Here is a 14,016-nt window from a genome sequence, read left to right as displayed (position 1 = left end):
TCTCCAGAATGTACTGTCCACCTGCCTAGGGCATCCTTCTTTTCTACTCACTCTACAAATACACAGGCAAGTTCCTTGACCAAGTAAGCTGTGTATTATATACTGTGTATTATGCCCTAATCTTGGAAATTATTCACAATACACATTAGCAGGACCTGGAGTAGGGGAAGGCAAAAGGAGTATTGGCACAAAATTTAAGGAAGCTGTCACTCTCAGCTTTACACAAGTGGCAACCCTGTGCTTGTGGTGCCCTAAGAACAAATGCCTCATTAAATTTTGTGCCCTTGATGGCTGGTTGGCCTCACGTTGGCATTTCAAAGTCTGCAATAGAGAAAACTGTTTAACTTCTATTATCTCAGGGTAACCCAAGCTTATTTGAGAATTCAGCCCGTTTTTATTTTTTATTAATACCCTATTAACCTCCCATAAACCTGGTGCTCTATGAAATTAACTTTTAAAATGCTTTGCTACCATATTGATTTTGATTTCTGCCCTTTAAAATGATAACCTTGATGTGGAGAATGCAATTTAGATGGAAACTTGGGTCCATTTATCATAAACAACCATTGAAAATACATTGACTATTATGAAAGCCAGAAAAAAATTATAATTATTTTCCGCTACTTTTGCTGCCTTTTAAAATAGTTATTGATGAGCCTGTTACTAGGAGGGCCTTCCTATCAGTGAATGGATGGGTTTACACCCATCCATGGGTAAAGAAGGTCTGTGTCATCTCCCCAGAGACAAATAAAGCTATTGCTCTGTACAGTGATAGAAATGGAATGAAAAGAAAGGTTCAATTACTTGGGTAATAAGTCTGATAAGCTAGGTCAGTGCCCCTGCTTTATACTGTCAAAATCTCAGCTCTCTGCTTGTCCATCTTGAAAATGTGTGTCTGACTCCATCCAGATGAAAAGAATAGGGTATCTTCCTGGATGACTCAGAACCAAGCCCTCCTATTTCGCAGGAAAGTGTTCGACTCAAAAGTCTGTCTATAATAATTATTGTTTAGAAGAGGAGAAATTATTCTCTCTGACAAGGAGAGTTTCACCAGTAGCAATTTTAGGCTAACAACTTAGTACAGTTGTTTGGTTTTCTTGTTTCATGTAGGAACTGTAGACTCTTCCTCACACTCGCTAAGTAGGCAGCATAGCTCAGGGAGGTATAGATTGACCAGGAAGGGCTGGTTGTATGTAGAAAGGCTGAGTGACAGAGGGACCCCATCACAAGGAACTAAATGAAATTAATAAAAAGTATTGGACTACCGGAAGCTTGGTTTCAAGGGTGGCTGGGGTAAATCTACACAAGACTTCAGTCAGAAGCCAGTTCCTGGATGAAGACTCAGGATCCAGACCAGGGTCAGAAGTGATGTCTGCCCACAAGAGGCATGAGTGAGAGGGTAGCCAGGCCCTGAAGAGCATGAGCATGCAAGGTCCCCTGGTGCCCAAAGGATAACCTGGATGCCCCAGCAAGCCAAAGAAACATTGTAGACACGGGAACGGAGCAGGGACCAGTCAGTGGTGGTGATGAGGCAGGAGGATCCAGAACAATGTTTGTGACTCTGACTGGAATGCCTCAGTTATTTTATACTGTCTGTGGATAGAGGATTAGTCCAGTTTAAACTCCCAGAATTGGCTTGGGCGTGGCAGCAACAAATCTGTTTTCCATAAATTATTTCATGCGATTGGTTAGGAATGGCTCATTTCTCTATGCTTTTAGGATCTGTTTTGTTCCCTTGTTTTAAAACCTCCAAGTCTTGAACACCTATGATGGTTCCATGGGCAATAATTAAACAAGAGAAGCAAGTAAATGAGCTTATGTCGGAAACACACTGTAATCAAGCTGCCTGGCTGCACCGGGGCTCCCTCCTGGCTGCTGCGAGACCCACGTTGCCATTTTGTGGTTTTCAGACTGATTAAGCCATACGAATCGAGTCATCTGTTCTTTTCCGGTCTTCAAGCACCTTTTCCTCCTCAGGGACCAATGGAGTTTGCCTCCAGGCATCAAATTACAGCAATCAATAAACCACGAGCAGCATGGCTCATTTAGGAATAAAGACACAGGAATTTTTCTAGAAGAAACAATGATTACCTGTCATGAGTCGGGAGATTCACGGTGTTTATTAGAGGTCAAGAATGTGGGATTCAACATTTGACATGACCAAATACTAAACTATCCCTTGGGCCTCAAGCCTATTCTTCCTGTGATTCCTACCGAGGTGAATGGTACACTGCATCACCCAAGCCAGAAGCTTGTGGGTAATATCATGAAATTTTATTGTGTATATGATTTATACTTCAACAAAGGTGATTAAATGAAAAAAAAACATATTGTTAGGCATATAGGAACAAACGTTCAATAAACTTCAGTTTGCCTTTTACAATAAAAAGTCCTCATCATTTAGAAAAAAAAAAGATGTAAGGAGCAGAGTGAGGTAAATGGCGCTGACCCAAGTCTGCAAGGGGAACTCGTGCTTTGAGATGCTTCTCCCACTGAGCACCTGGTCTGAGTTTCAGGATTAGAAGGAGCCCTATCAGTCTGGACATAGGGCACTGATGATGAAGCTGGTGCACCCCCAGGATGAGCACAGAGCACCCACCCCTTCTGCCCTCAGCCCCGAGCAACACCTCCCCTGCATGGAGAAACACTGAGCCCTCAGGATGCTTAAATCTGGGCCTCTTAGTGCATCTAACCCCTCTGTTCTCCTGACCTACATAAGACCCTGCTATTTTGTGAAAACTTTTCTTTCAAGCTACTCTTCTACTTACAGCTCCCTCCCCAGAACTCAGACATGAATCCATAGGGGTTAGACCTGTGGAAAATTCTGAGCATTTGTCACCAGACTCTACTCAGCCTTGCCCCACTCCTCTAAGATGTGGTTCTTTGTTCTTGGGCCCATCTTGTTGCCCCACTCTCTCCTCACCTTAGGTTGAGTCCCCAGAAGATACTCAGGCTCTCATACAGACAGATGTCTGCTAGTCCTGCCCACCAGCACAGCAAAGATGACTGCCAGAGATGCACATGGCTGAGGCCCCAGCCCTGCCCACCATTTCTGGAGCTGTACTTACATTTTGTTTATTTGAGAAACTCTCCCCTCCATCTGGATGCTGCATATGCCCCTCTCTCAGGGTCCAGCTTCATCCCTGCTCTACTGTGAAGATTTCTGTCTTCACTCCCTGTGGCATCCTGCTCTGCCAAATCTCAGAGGTCCAAATCAGAGTGTTCATGTTACAAATGGGGGAGCTACTTTTAATTCCCATCCAACTAGCTGCGGTGATGTCTGAAGGTTATTGCCAAGCCTGCAGTGAGTAAAAGCAATCAAGTGATGAGAAAATAATCAAAGGGGCGTGGACCCTCTTCCCATGGACACACTCTACCAAGGTCTGCCTGTGCTCAAGTCACAACCACCAGATAAGCAAATATACATTTAATACTCTTTTTTAGATGTTTACAGTCCTGTGTAAACCATTAAACCAATTTTGTGTTAAGGGTTGTCATTAAATTTTAACAAAAAAGAAGCCATTCCGAGTACTAAATTATGAATGAAATTGTCCCAAATCCCTAATCATAGCTATCCTGAAATATAATTTTATGTATTTGCCTAAAACTCCTTAAAATGATAGAAATCAGATTGCCTGATTTCCCAAAAGCTGTAGTTAGGAGACTGGTCTAGACTAAGTGATGTTAGAACACAGTTTGGTTCCTATGTTACTTATTCTGTTAGCATTTAATTTTGATGGTTTCAATTTAAAATTCTACCTTTAAATGAGCTCAGTAAGGCCCCACCTAGATTAATCATTCTGGATAATCTTAGAGTGCTTATTATCAAAAAGAACGTTAAAGATGTATATAAGTATATTCTTCCCTGGGAGAAGTCAGATATCCATGATTTAGTTGGTTAGTTAAAAAAAAAGAAAAAGAAAAATGGCCTGCCATTGAAAAGGCACATGGCATGAGTATGTTATGAAGCTATGTGGTATAATGAAAAGGGTCCTGAGTATAGAGAAATAAATCCAGGTCCACAGCCTAATTCAACTCTTGCTAGCTCTGTGCTTGGGAATAAGCCACCTTCAGTTGCTCTATTGAATTTTAGGATCACCATCTGTGAAAATGGACCTGCCATCTCATGGTGCTCTTGTGAGAATCACCATGAGAAGATGAACAACTGACTTTCAGTTGTCCAAGGGATATAAATATACCTAGTGAAAGAAAAAATTGTCTTTTTGTCTTGTTTATGGTTTCCTTTGCTGTGCAAAAAGCCTTTAAGCTTAATTATGTCCCATTTGTTTATTTTTGCTTTTATTTTTGTTACTCTAGGAGGTGGGTCAAAAAAGATCTCACGTTTTATGTCAAAGAGTGTTCTGCCTATATTTCTTCTAAGAGTTTTATAGTGTCTGGCCTGACATTCAGGTCTTTAATCCATTTTGAGTTTATTTTTTGTGTATAGTGTTAGGGAGTGTTCTAATTTCATTCTTTTACATGTAGCTGAACAGGTTTCCCAGCACCACTTATTTAAGAGGCTCTTTTCTTCATTGTATAGTCTTGCCTCCTTTGTCATAGATTAGGTGACCATAGAAAAGACAACGCTCAGAATGGGAGAAAATATTTGCAAATGAAGCAACTGACAAAGGATTAATCTCCAAAATATACAAACAGCTCATGCAGCTCCATATCAAAAAAAAAAAAACCCAATCAAAAAATGGGTAGAAGGCCTAAATAGACATTTCTCCAAAGAAGACATACAGATGGCCAACAAACACATGAAAAGATTCAACAACATCACTAATTGTTAGAGAAATGCCAATCACTATTATTATCTCCTTTAACAGGGAGAGTAGTGAATAGAAATGCAACATCATTAATTATTAGAGAAATGCAAATCAAAACTACAATGAGGTATCACCTCACACCAGTCAAAATGGCCATCGTTCAAAAATCTACAAACAATAAACGCTGGAGAGGGTGTAGAGAAAAGGGAACCCTCTTGCACTGTTGGTGGGAATGTAAATTGATACAGCCACTATGGAGAACAGTATGGAGGTTACTTAAAAAACTAAAAATACAACTACCATATGACCCAACAATTGCACTACTGGGCATATACCCAGAGAGAACCATAATTCAAAAAGACACAGGCATCCCAATGTTCATTGCAGCACTATTTACAATAGCCAGGACATAGAAGCAACCTAAATGTCCATCAACAGAGGAATGGATAAAGAGGATATGGTACATATACACAATGGAATATTACTCAGCTGTAAAAAGGAATGAAATTGGGTCATTTGTAGAGACATGGATAGACATAGAGACTGTCATACAGGATGAAATAAGTCAGAAAGAGAAAAACAAATATCATATATTAACACATATATGTGGAATCTAGAAAAATGGTATAGGTGATCTTATTGGCAAAGCAGAAATAGAGACACAGACATAGTGTATGGACACCAAGGAGGGAGGGGTGGATGGGATGAATTGGGATATTAGGATTGACATATATACATTATTGATACTATGTATAAAATAAATAACTAATTAGAGCCTATGTATACTTAGGGAACTCTACTCAATGCTCTGTGATGACCTAAATGGGAAGGAAATCCAAAAAAAGAGGAGATACATGTATATGTATAGCTGATTCACTTTGCTGTACAGTAGAAACTAACACATTGTAAAGCAACTATGCTCCAATAAAAATTAATTTAAAAAAAAGAAAAGAAAGGGAGTAGTGTTACATTATCAGGTATTGATAAATAATTAAGAATTTTATGACTTTAATATAATTATCTCAGACTTTGGAACATAAAGTTGAAAAAGGAATAAAGATGCAATGCCATGTAACTAGGGAATTCTGGATCTGAAAGGACCTCAGAGAGCACTCACTCCAGCTCCCATTCCCCAGACACCCATTTCATAGAGAAGGAAACTGAAGCACAGAGATACTGAGAAGACACCCTAAGGTCTCACAGTGCTATCTGCAGAGCAAGGACAGAACTCGGCCTGCTGCTTCCCAGGCCCTGGCCCCTGTGTCTACAACAATTAAACCGTGTCCATAATCCCATGCAGACAATCCTTTGCCTGTGCCTATATCTACCACCAACAAAACATATTACCGAGTTTGATCATCTCCTTTAATAAAAATTAACCAGTTGATTGCAGTACCCTCCCTTTGCAGTGTGGAAACAGGGCCAATCTGAGGACTGCCATCCACTCAACTTAAGAAGAAAGACCTTTTTCATGAACTCATCACAGATTTATCTGAGTTCTTACTTGTGCCCAAGAACTGTGCTCAACCCTGATAGAAAGCTGAGTACTCAAGTTTCCTTCAAGTATTGGATAGAGACCAGTGGTGACCACATAGCTGGAGACACGTTAAAGCAGATGTAAACAGATTGCAATGGAAGCTTTGGGGGTGGTGTAACCAAGGAGCCAAGAGAAAATGGACAGTGAACCCTACTTCACATGGACAAATGACAGGTTACAGTGTTAAAACATATATAAAAATTTAAAAGGCAAGGGAAGAATAGATTTCCTTTAAACATGAGAATTCTGCAGTGATGAGCCGCAGTTATGTAATTTTATAACCACAGTTTGGGTAGCTCACCCTGGCCTTCCAGGACCTGGATCACATTCAGATCCCGAGAACTCTGATGTTAAAGCCAATTGTACTTTAAAACCCAAAATATTCCATAATAGCAGGAGATCATTCACCTCTCTGTGTCTCAGTTTCCTCATCTGTAACGTGGAGATAACAATAATAGTGTCCCACTGATGGGGTCGCTGTGAAGATTAACTATCAGAGCATGTCAAGGGCTTAGAACAATGCCCGGGACAAAGTAAGTGCTCAATAAACTTTGGCATATCAGTATGAGAAGACCGATGGTCACTGAAAACTCACTTCTTAATATGAAGGTATGAATGCCAAGGGAGAAAATTAGGGAAGGTGCGTCAGCCAGGGTTAACCGGAGAAACAGAACCAGTGGAAGATAGACATTAAGAGATTTATTGCAAGGAATTAGCTTATGCTGTTTTGCGGGCTGGCTGGACAAGTCTGAAATCCCTAGAGCATACCCTCAGGAAAGGCAGGCTGGAACTCTCAGGCTAACTGAAGTTAAGTTATGGCCCAAAGGCAAAATTTCTCCTTCTTCAGGGAAGCCTCATTCTGCTCTTAAGGCTTTCAATGGATTGTGTCAGACCTACCCAGATTATTAAGGAAATCTCCTTTACTTTTAGATTTCTTAACAGCTTTATTTAATTGATACGTAAAGAACTGTACATATCTAATGCATATAATTTGATGAGTTTGGACATATGCAAACATATGCAAACTCATATGCATATGAGTTTGAACCTGTGAAACCATCACCAGAATCAAGGTAACAGATCCCACACGTTCCAACATTTCCTTATGTCCTTTTGACTTGTTTTGCGATAAAAACACATAACATGAGATCTACACTATTAACAGGTTTTGAAGTGCACAACACCATATTACAAACTATAGGCACAATGTTGTACAGCAGGTCTCTAGAACTTACTCATCTTGCGTGACTGAAACCTTACACTCATTGAACAACAAGACCCCAATGCCTCCACCCCTCAGCAACCTCTATTGTATTCTCTGCCTCTATGAGTTTGACTGTTATAGATGCCTCATAAAAGTGGAATCAGGCACTAGTTGTCCATCAGTGACTGGCTTATTTCAGTTAGCATAATGTCCATCCAAGTCACAAATGGCAAGATTTTCTTCTTTAAGGCTGAATAATATTCTATTGTATGTATATACCACATTTTCTTTAGTCATACACTTGGGTTATTTTCATATCTTGGCTATTGTGAATAATGCTGCTGAAGTTAACATGGGAATGAAGATATCTCTTCGATATCCTGACTTCAGTTCTTTGGATGTATACCCAAAAATGAGATTGCTGGATCATATAGTAGTTCTATTTTTAATTTTTTGAGAAACCACTATACTGTTTTCCATAGCTGCTGCACTGTTTTATATTCCCACCAACGGTTACAAGGGCTCCAATTTCTCCATATCTTTGCCAACAATTGTTATCTTTTGTGTTTTTTTAATAATTGTCATCCTAATAGATATGAGGTGATATCTCATTGTCATTTTGATTTTTCATTTCCTGATAATTAATGATGTTGAGCATCTTTTCATATACCTGTTAGCCATTTGTATATCTTTTTTGGAGAAACATCTGTTCAAGTCCTTTGACCATTTTTTAATCAGGTTATTGGGGGTTTTTTTGCTATTGAGTTGTAAGAGTTCCTTATACATTTTGGAAATTAATCCCTTATCAGATATACAGTTTGCAAATATTTTCTCCCATTCTGTAGGATGCCTTTTCATTTTATTGATGGTTTCCTCTGCTGTGCAGCATATTTTTATAGCTCCTGTAGGAGTTTGATATAGTCCCACATGTCTATTTTTGCTTTTGTTGCTTGTGCTTTTAGTATCATATCCAAGAAATCATTGCCAAGATGAATGTCAAGAATATTTTCCCCTGTGTTTTTTTTCTAACTGTTTTACAGTTTCAAGTCTTATGTTTAAGTCTTCTATTCATTTTGAGTTGATTTTTGTGTATGGTGTAAGGTAGGGATCCAATTTCATTTTTTTGCGTGTGGATATTCAGTTTTCCCAACATCATTTGTTGAAGAGACTCCCTTTTCCCCATTGTATATTCTTGGCACCCTTGTCAAATATCAATTGACCATATATGTATGGTTATTTCTGGGCTATGTATTCTGTTCCATTGGCCTATAGATCTGTCTTTATGGGAGTACCATGATGTTTTAATTCCTGTGGCTTTGTAATATATTTTGAAGTGATGTCTTCAGCTTTGTTCTTTTTCTCAAGATTTCTTTAGCAATTCTGTGTTGACAAAATTCAACACTTTTTCATGATAAAAATGCTCAACAAACTAGGAATTACCTCAACATAATAAAGGCCATACATGACAAGTCCACAGCTAATATATTACTCAATGGTGAAAATGTTAAAGCTTTTTCTCTAAGATTAGGAATAAGAAAAGAATGCCGTCTCTTGCCACTTCTTTTCAACATAGTGCTGAAAGTCCTAGTCAGAGCAATTAGACAAGAAAAAGAAATAAAATCCATTTTTGTCACTTTCTAGATGTCTAGTCAAGTCACTTGACCTCTCTAAGCCTGTGACTGATACCTGTGAATGGCAATAATAATATTGTCATTTCAGGGTTGTCATACAGGATTAGAGACCATAAACACAAATAGCCTGGGTTCATAAGAGATGATCATTTAGGAAAAGCTCCAAAGTTTAACTTCTTTTAGTTCAAAGATTACCTATTGTTAACTGTGTGGTGTTGGAAAACTTACTTCACCTCTCTGTGTCTCAGTTTCCTCATCTGTAAAATGAGCATAATGAAAAATTATTCTGGGTATTAAGTGAATTTACACATGTAAAGTGTTCAGAACAGTTTCTGGTACATAGTAAGCACTATATATGTTGTAATTATTATAATTTGCTGTTTTGTGGTTGGCGGGGGGAATTAGGTAGGCAGGAAACCTGGACTTTCGTCTGCACTGGGTGAACTTGCAGGAGTCGCTTCCTTTCTCTTTCATTAATTTCCTTCTCTGTAAAATGAGGGAGTTGACAAGACCATCTGTCGAGCTCAGACATTTTAAGATGATATACCTAAACTATACTGTGAGCTGTGGGAATGTGGAAGGCCTCCTGACTTGTAGACAGTTTTGAGCTGCCACTCTGTCACCAATCAGTCAAAGTTTCCTTATTAATTCACACCAAGAACCTGCCTCTGTCTCAGCTTTTCTGCAGGGCAGTTGATCTGTTTACTTTTCACCATGACATGTTCCTCTGTCAACTGTATCAGAGCTGTCATAAGCCAGCTTCATGGCAGGGAGAGAAAGACCGTGGTTTTATTTTTCTGCCTCACTGTGTCTTCTTTCCTCTGGGACCTTTCTGAGAAAGGTCGAAACAGGATTCTGCAACTGGCATGATGAGGAATGCCACCAATTGAAGAAGCAGGGTCCATGTAAACAGCGGTGCCTGCCCCCCAGGAGGCCAGGCCTGGAACCCTGTTGGGCCTGACTCATCATCCAGCCCAGGGGAATTCTGCCCCAGAGAGAGCAAACGTCCTGAGTGTTATGGTGGCAGGTGGAAGGAGGGCAGTAACTAACCAAAGCATGACGGGAAAGCTAAGAGAAGGCAGATAGGTGGTTTTGCTTGAGATCTGGTGACAAACCAAAGTACTACGTACATTCCCTCTTGCTTTTCCTATATTCTAACGGAGAGATTAAAAGAAACACAGTAAAACACAAGGGAGTGTTGAAAAGACTCTTTTGGCCCCTTTGCCTTTTTATCTGCTTCCCCCCAAGATAGAAGACTGAGTAAGTGTCAGACTCAGATGTCCCAGGGCTGTGTTCACTACTGCGCACAGTTAGGAGCCTGAGAGGCAAGGTTCCAGAAACACACTTCCTTCTCTTTCTGTGCCCAGGCCAGTCAAGCTTTCTTTTGCTTCTGGCTCCAGGTAATGACTGTGTGAGTGTCAGGGTCAGTAAGGAGGGGCTGGCAAATAGAGAGAAAAAACCCTGTTGTGAGTAACTGAGATCAGTAGACAAGTCTTTGACAGTGTGATGTTCACAGTGCACATCCTGAGTGATGTTTCCCACTGGGTGGATGTTGATACAATCCACTGTGACAAAAAATAAATGAGTAGGAATAAGTTTGGGGGGGATTATGTTTCATTCGGGGCATATTTCATTTTAGGTCTGTGTGGTATCCCACAGGTCAGAAAATAGATTTACAAACCAGGTTTTCCAGGCAGGACTGGCCACTGAGGTCTTCATCCCAAGAAAGAACTAGGCTGCCCCTTGAACACCAATATTCCAGGGAAAACCTCTGAGTAAATGTCTCCTTGCTGCCTCGATCTTATCTGACTTCTGGGGTTCCTGGCTGCAGATCCCTGGTTTAAGATGTAGAAGCGATATCTGAAGTGCTTGAAACCCTAATCCAACCTCCACCCCAGAAAAAATGGGGACTCCCTCTTCATCTAAAGATGTGTGACCAAGCAGAGGGATGGCTACTGATTTAATCTGCATCACACTGCAAAGTGTTACTTGCAAGCCCAGAAGTTAGCCTTAGTGGTGTTAGATGGAGCCCTCTTGTTGGAAGGTTGCATCTTAGGTGTGATGGACGCCTGCTTTTTACCAGTGTAACTCACCTCTCACTGTTTTTCACCTATTTTTCATGTGGGTACAATTAAAGCTCTCACTTTTTGCCCTCTGACTTGTTTTTCTTAGCATCGCTCTTTTGCCTTCAGAAAAAAAATAATAAAATGTGATTCATATGATCAAATCATTAAACATAAGCTGCCACTGTGGAAGCTACAGGCATGGACTCAGGCACCTGATTCCAGCTATAAACCACAGAGGCTCTCTTCTGTGGGAAAAACAACACTGGAATTAGAGTCAGGATACCTGCCTTCAAATCCCAGGTTTCTCATTCACTGGATAGTCCCTTTGGCAAGTGACTTATCTCCTTTTGGTCTTACTGGCCTTACCTGAAAAATCGGCAAATTATTAGTCACTGCTGCATCACAGGGCTGCTTGAAAGTCATGACAAAAGGCTAAGTAAAACGAATGGAAACCAAAGGGATACCTCTTCCCACATGCTGTCATCCTAGACTTTTGATCCAGACCAACTGTCCTTCATCAGGTCTTCCTCATAAAGTTTGCATTGCCTTTAGCTGCTGTGGATGAATTCTTAAGTTAAAAAAAATACTTATTTTCTCTTGCAGTGCATAGTATGGGACTGGGACTCCAATGGCAAACATGACTTCATTGGAGAATTCACCTCAACATTCAAGGAGATGAGAGGAGTAATGGAAGGAAAACAGGTACGTGGTAAGCCCCTCATGGCATTTCCCCCAGACTCGCCTCTTGCAATGCCTCCTTAGCACCCAGCTATACACCGAGCAGCTAGAGGTGAGACATTAATACATGATTAAACATGGCCAGGAGGGAGCATGGTGGGAACTGAAATCTGGGTTCTAGTGCCAACCCAGCTCATAGCAATTGGTTGTGACCTTGGACAGGACCCTGCTCCAAGGTGGTACGGTTTCTCCACTGGCAAAATGGAGAAGTCAGATGAGAAAGTTTCTAATTTCCTTTGGCTGTGTAGCCTTGGACAAGTGACTTAATCTCTGTGCGCCTCAGCTTTCTCACCTAAAATAAATGAAGGTGATAATGGTACTTACCCGGTAGCATTCAGTGAAGATTAAATGAGATAAATCATCATACGCATTTGGCAGGGTGTCTGGAACTTCCAAAATATGTGCTGGTGTTATTATCATGTTGCAGTATTCTTTCTAGATCTACATTTCCATGACCTGGTGGCATTAATTACACATTTAATGCTTTGGGCAAATTATTTGATTACTCCAAATTTTTATTTTGGGCACCAGATTTTCATTTAGTCTCACCATTTCACTCTTACACTCTTGATACCAAGACATAAACCCAAACACTACCACATACCACAGGGGCACATAGGGATTTCATTGCATCACACAGAAGCCTACACCTCCTCTTTGTATCTCTCAGACACCCGTACTCTGATGGATACATACATACATCTGTTGGTCAGTTGCTGTCGTCTGGACCCTGACCATGTAACTTCTTCTCTGATCTGTTCAGGATTCACCTGCCCAGTGTCAGCTGCAGAACCTGAATCTCTTTGCCTGAGGGCTTTCTGTGGCTGCTGGAGCCTGCTCTGCCCATGCCTACTGCAGGCTGGACATGTTGGGGGAGTTGTACACATTTCAGGGAGCAGCCCTCAACAAATTGCTAGTGGGAGATGGAATATAAATACCCCAGCTCTCTTGCCCTTCAGGCAGCAAAACTCTGAGGCATGCTCTGTGAAGTTGCCCAGAGTTCCCCAGCAGGAAGCAGCCCTGGTTGCCCATAGGGTTACCTGAATGGATCACGTACCCCTTTTTGGCTGCTTCCCTATTTCAATTCCCCACTCTTTTATTGTTCCTTCCTGGTATTACCTCCCAGATGAATTACTTGTACTTAAATACTTGCCTCGGCGTTAGCTTCTGGAGGAAGTCAAACCAAGCTACCTGCCATCCTTACTCTGGGAGATACTGTCCCCATAGAACAAAAAGGAGTGACAGCAGAGAAAGACTTTTTCCCCTAAAGACCCTGTGCCTGGCCTGCTCAGAAGTGCTGCTTGGGGAAGATTGTCCCAACTCACTGTTCAAGTTTCTCCTTTCAGATGTAAGTCAAGATGTAACCAGACTGGATGGAAATAAACTAACATTCTTTAGAATCAGAGGCTTAATCTGAATCAGACCATTTGTTGAATACCTCCCTTTGGCCTGAAAAGTCAAGGGCAGCTTTCTGCATAGCTCCCACAACCTGCTAAACACGCTGTTACATACCCAGCATTGCAGGAAACTTGTCAGACACACAGAGACCTTCACCCACGAGCAGGCTTGCAGTTTCAGGGGTACAGTGAAAACCAACACTAAACTATAAATTAAGTCACTACCCAAATAACTAGGAATTTATCCAGAGACGTTGTTGCTTCTTTGAATGTACAAGACCAGGCTCTGTTGTGCTAATAAATCAATGACAGTTATCAATACCACCCGCTAGAGTTCTAAAGAGTTTTACGAAGTTTTGCCTTGTTCTGCTTTACAAATAGAAATAGCCAAACCAATAAACATGGGAAACACTTCATCTTTAGAATCCTAGGAGGATATTATAGCATACATCACAATTGAAGCACGCTGAAGTCTGATGCTTTCAAACAAACAGAAGTGAATCTTGAAGTCTCTCTGAGGAAATGGATGATATGCTACTGTACTTTTCTGTATCACTGAGACACCAGAAAGGTTTTGGTGCAACCACTCAGTCCCTATTCTGACATGTCTGCACCCAGGGAACTGTTCTATTATTTATTGACCCCACTAATATTTACTGAGGAGCACCTGCTAA

At 40.8% G+C, this 14,016-nt stretch overlaps 1 protein-coding gene across 1 annotated transcript in view; it reads left to right on the top strand.

Annotated features, from left to right (window-relative positions):
* The window catches only part of CPNE4 (copine 4), a gene marked incomplete at its 3' end in the record, with an annotated part of 584,378 nt that overhangs the window by 529,516 nt on the left and 40,846 nt on the right, over positions 1–14,016 (top strand). The window contains exon 8 of the mRNA XM_082655513.1: positions 11,811–11,909. Coding sequence (XP_082511639.1) covers positions 11,811–11,909 — 99 coding nt within the window. The remainder of the gene's footprint in view (positions 1–11,810; positions 11,910–14,016) is intronic.

Source organism: Grampus griseus (assembly GCF_964374135.1).
Source record: "Grampus griseus genome assembly, chromosome: 5".
NCBI classification, from domain to species: domain Eukaryota; kingdom Metazoa; phylum Chordata; class Mammalia; order Artiodactyla; family Delphinidae; genus Grampus; species Grampus griseus.
Note: the sequence above shows the minus strand (reverse complement) of the source record. Positions and strands in the feature narration are given on the sequence as shown.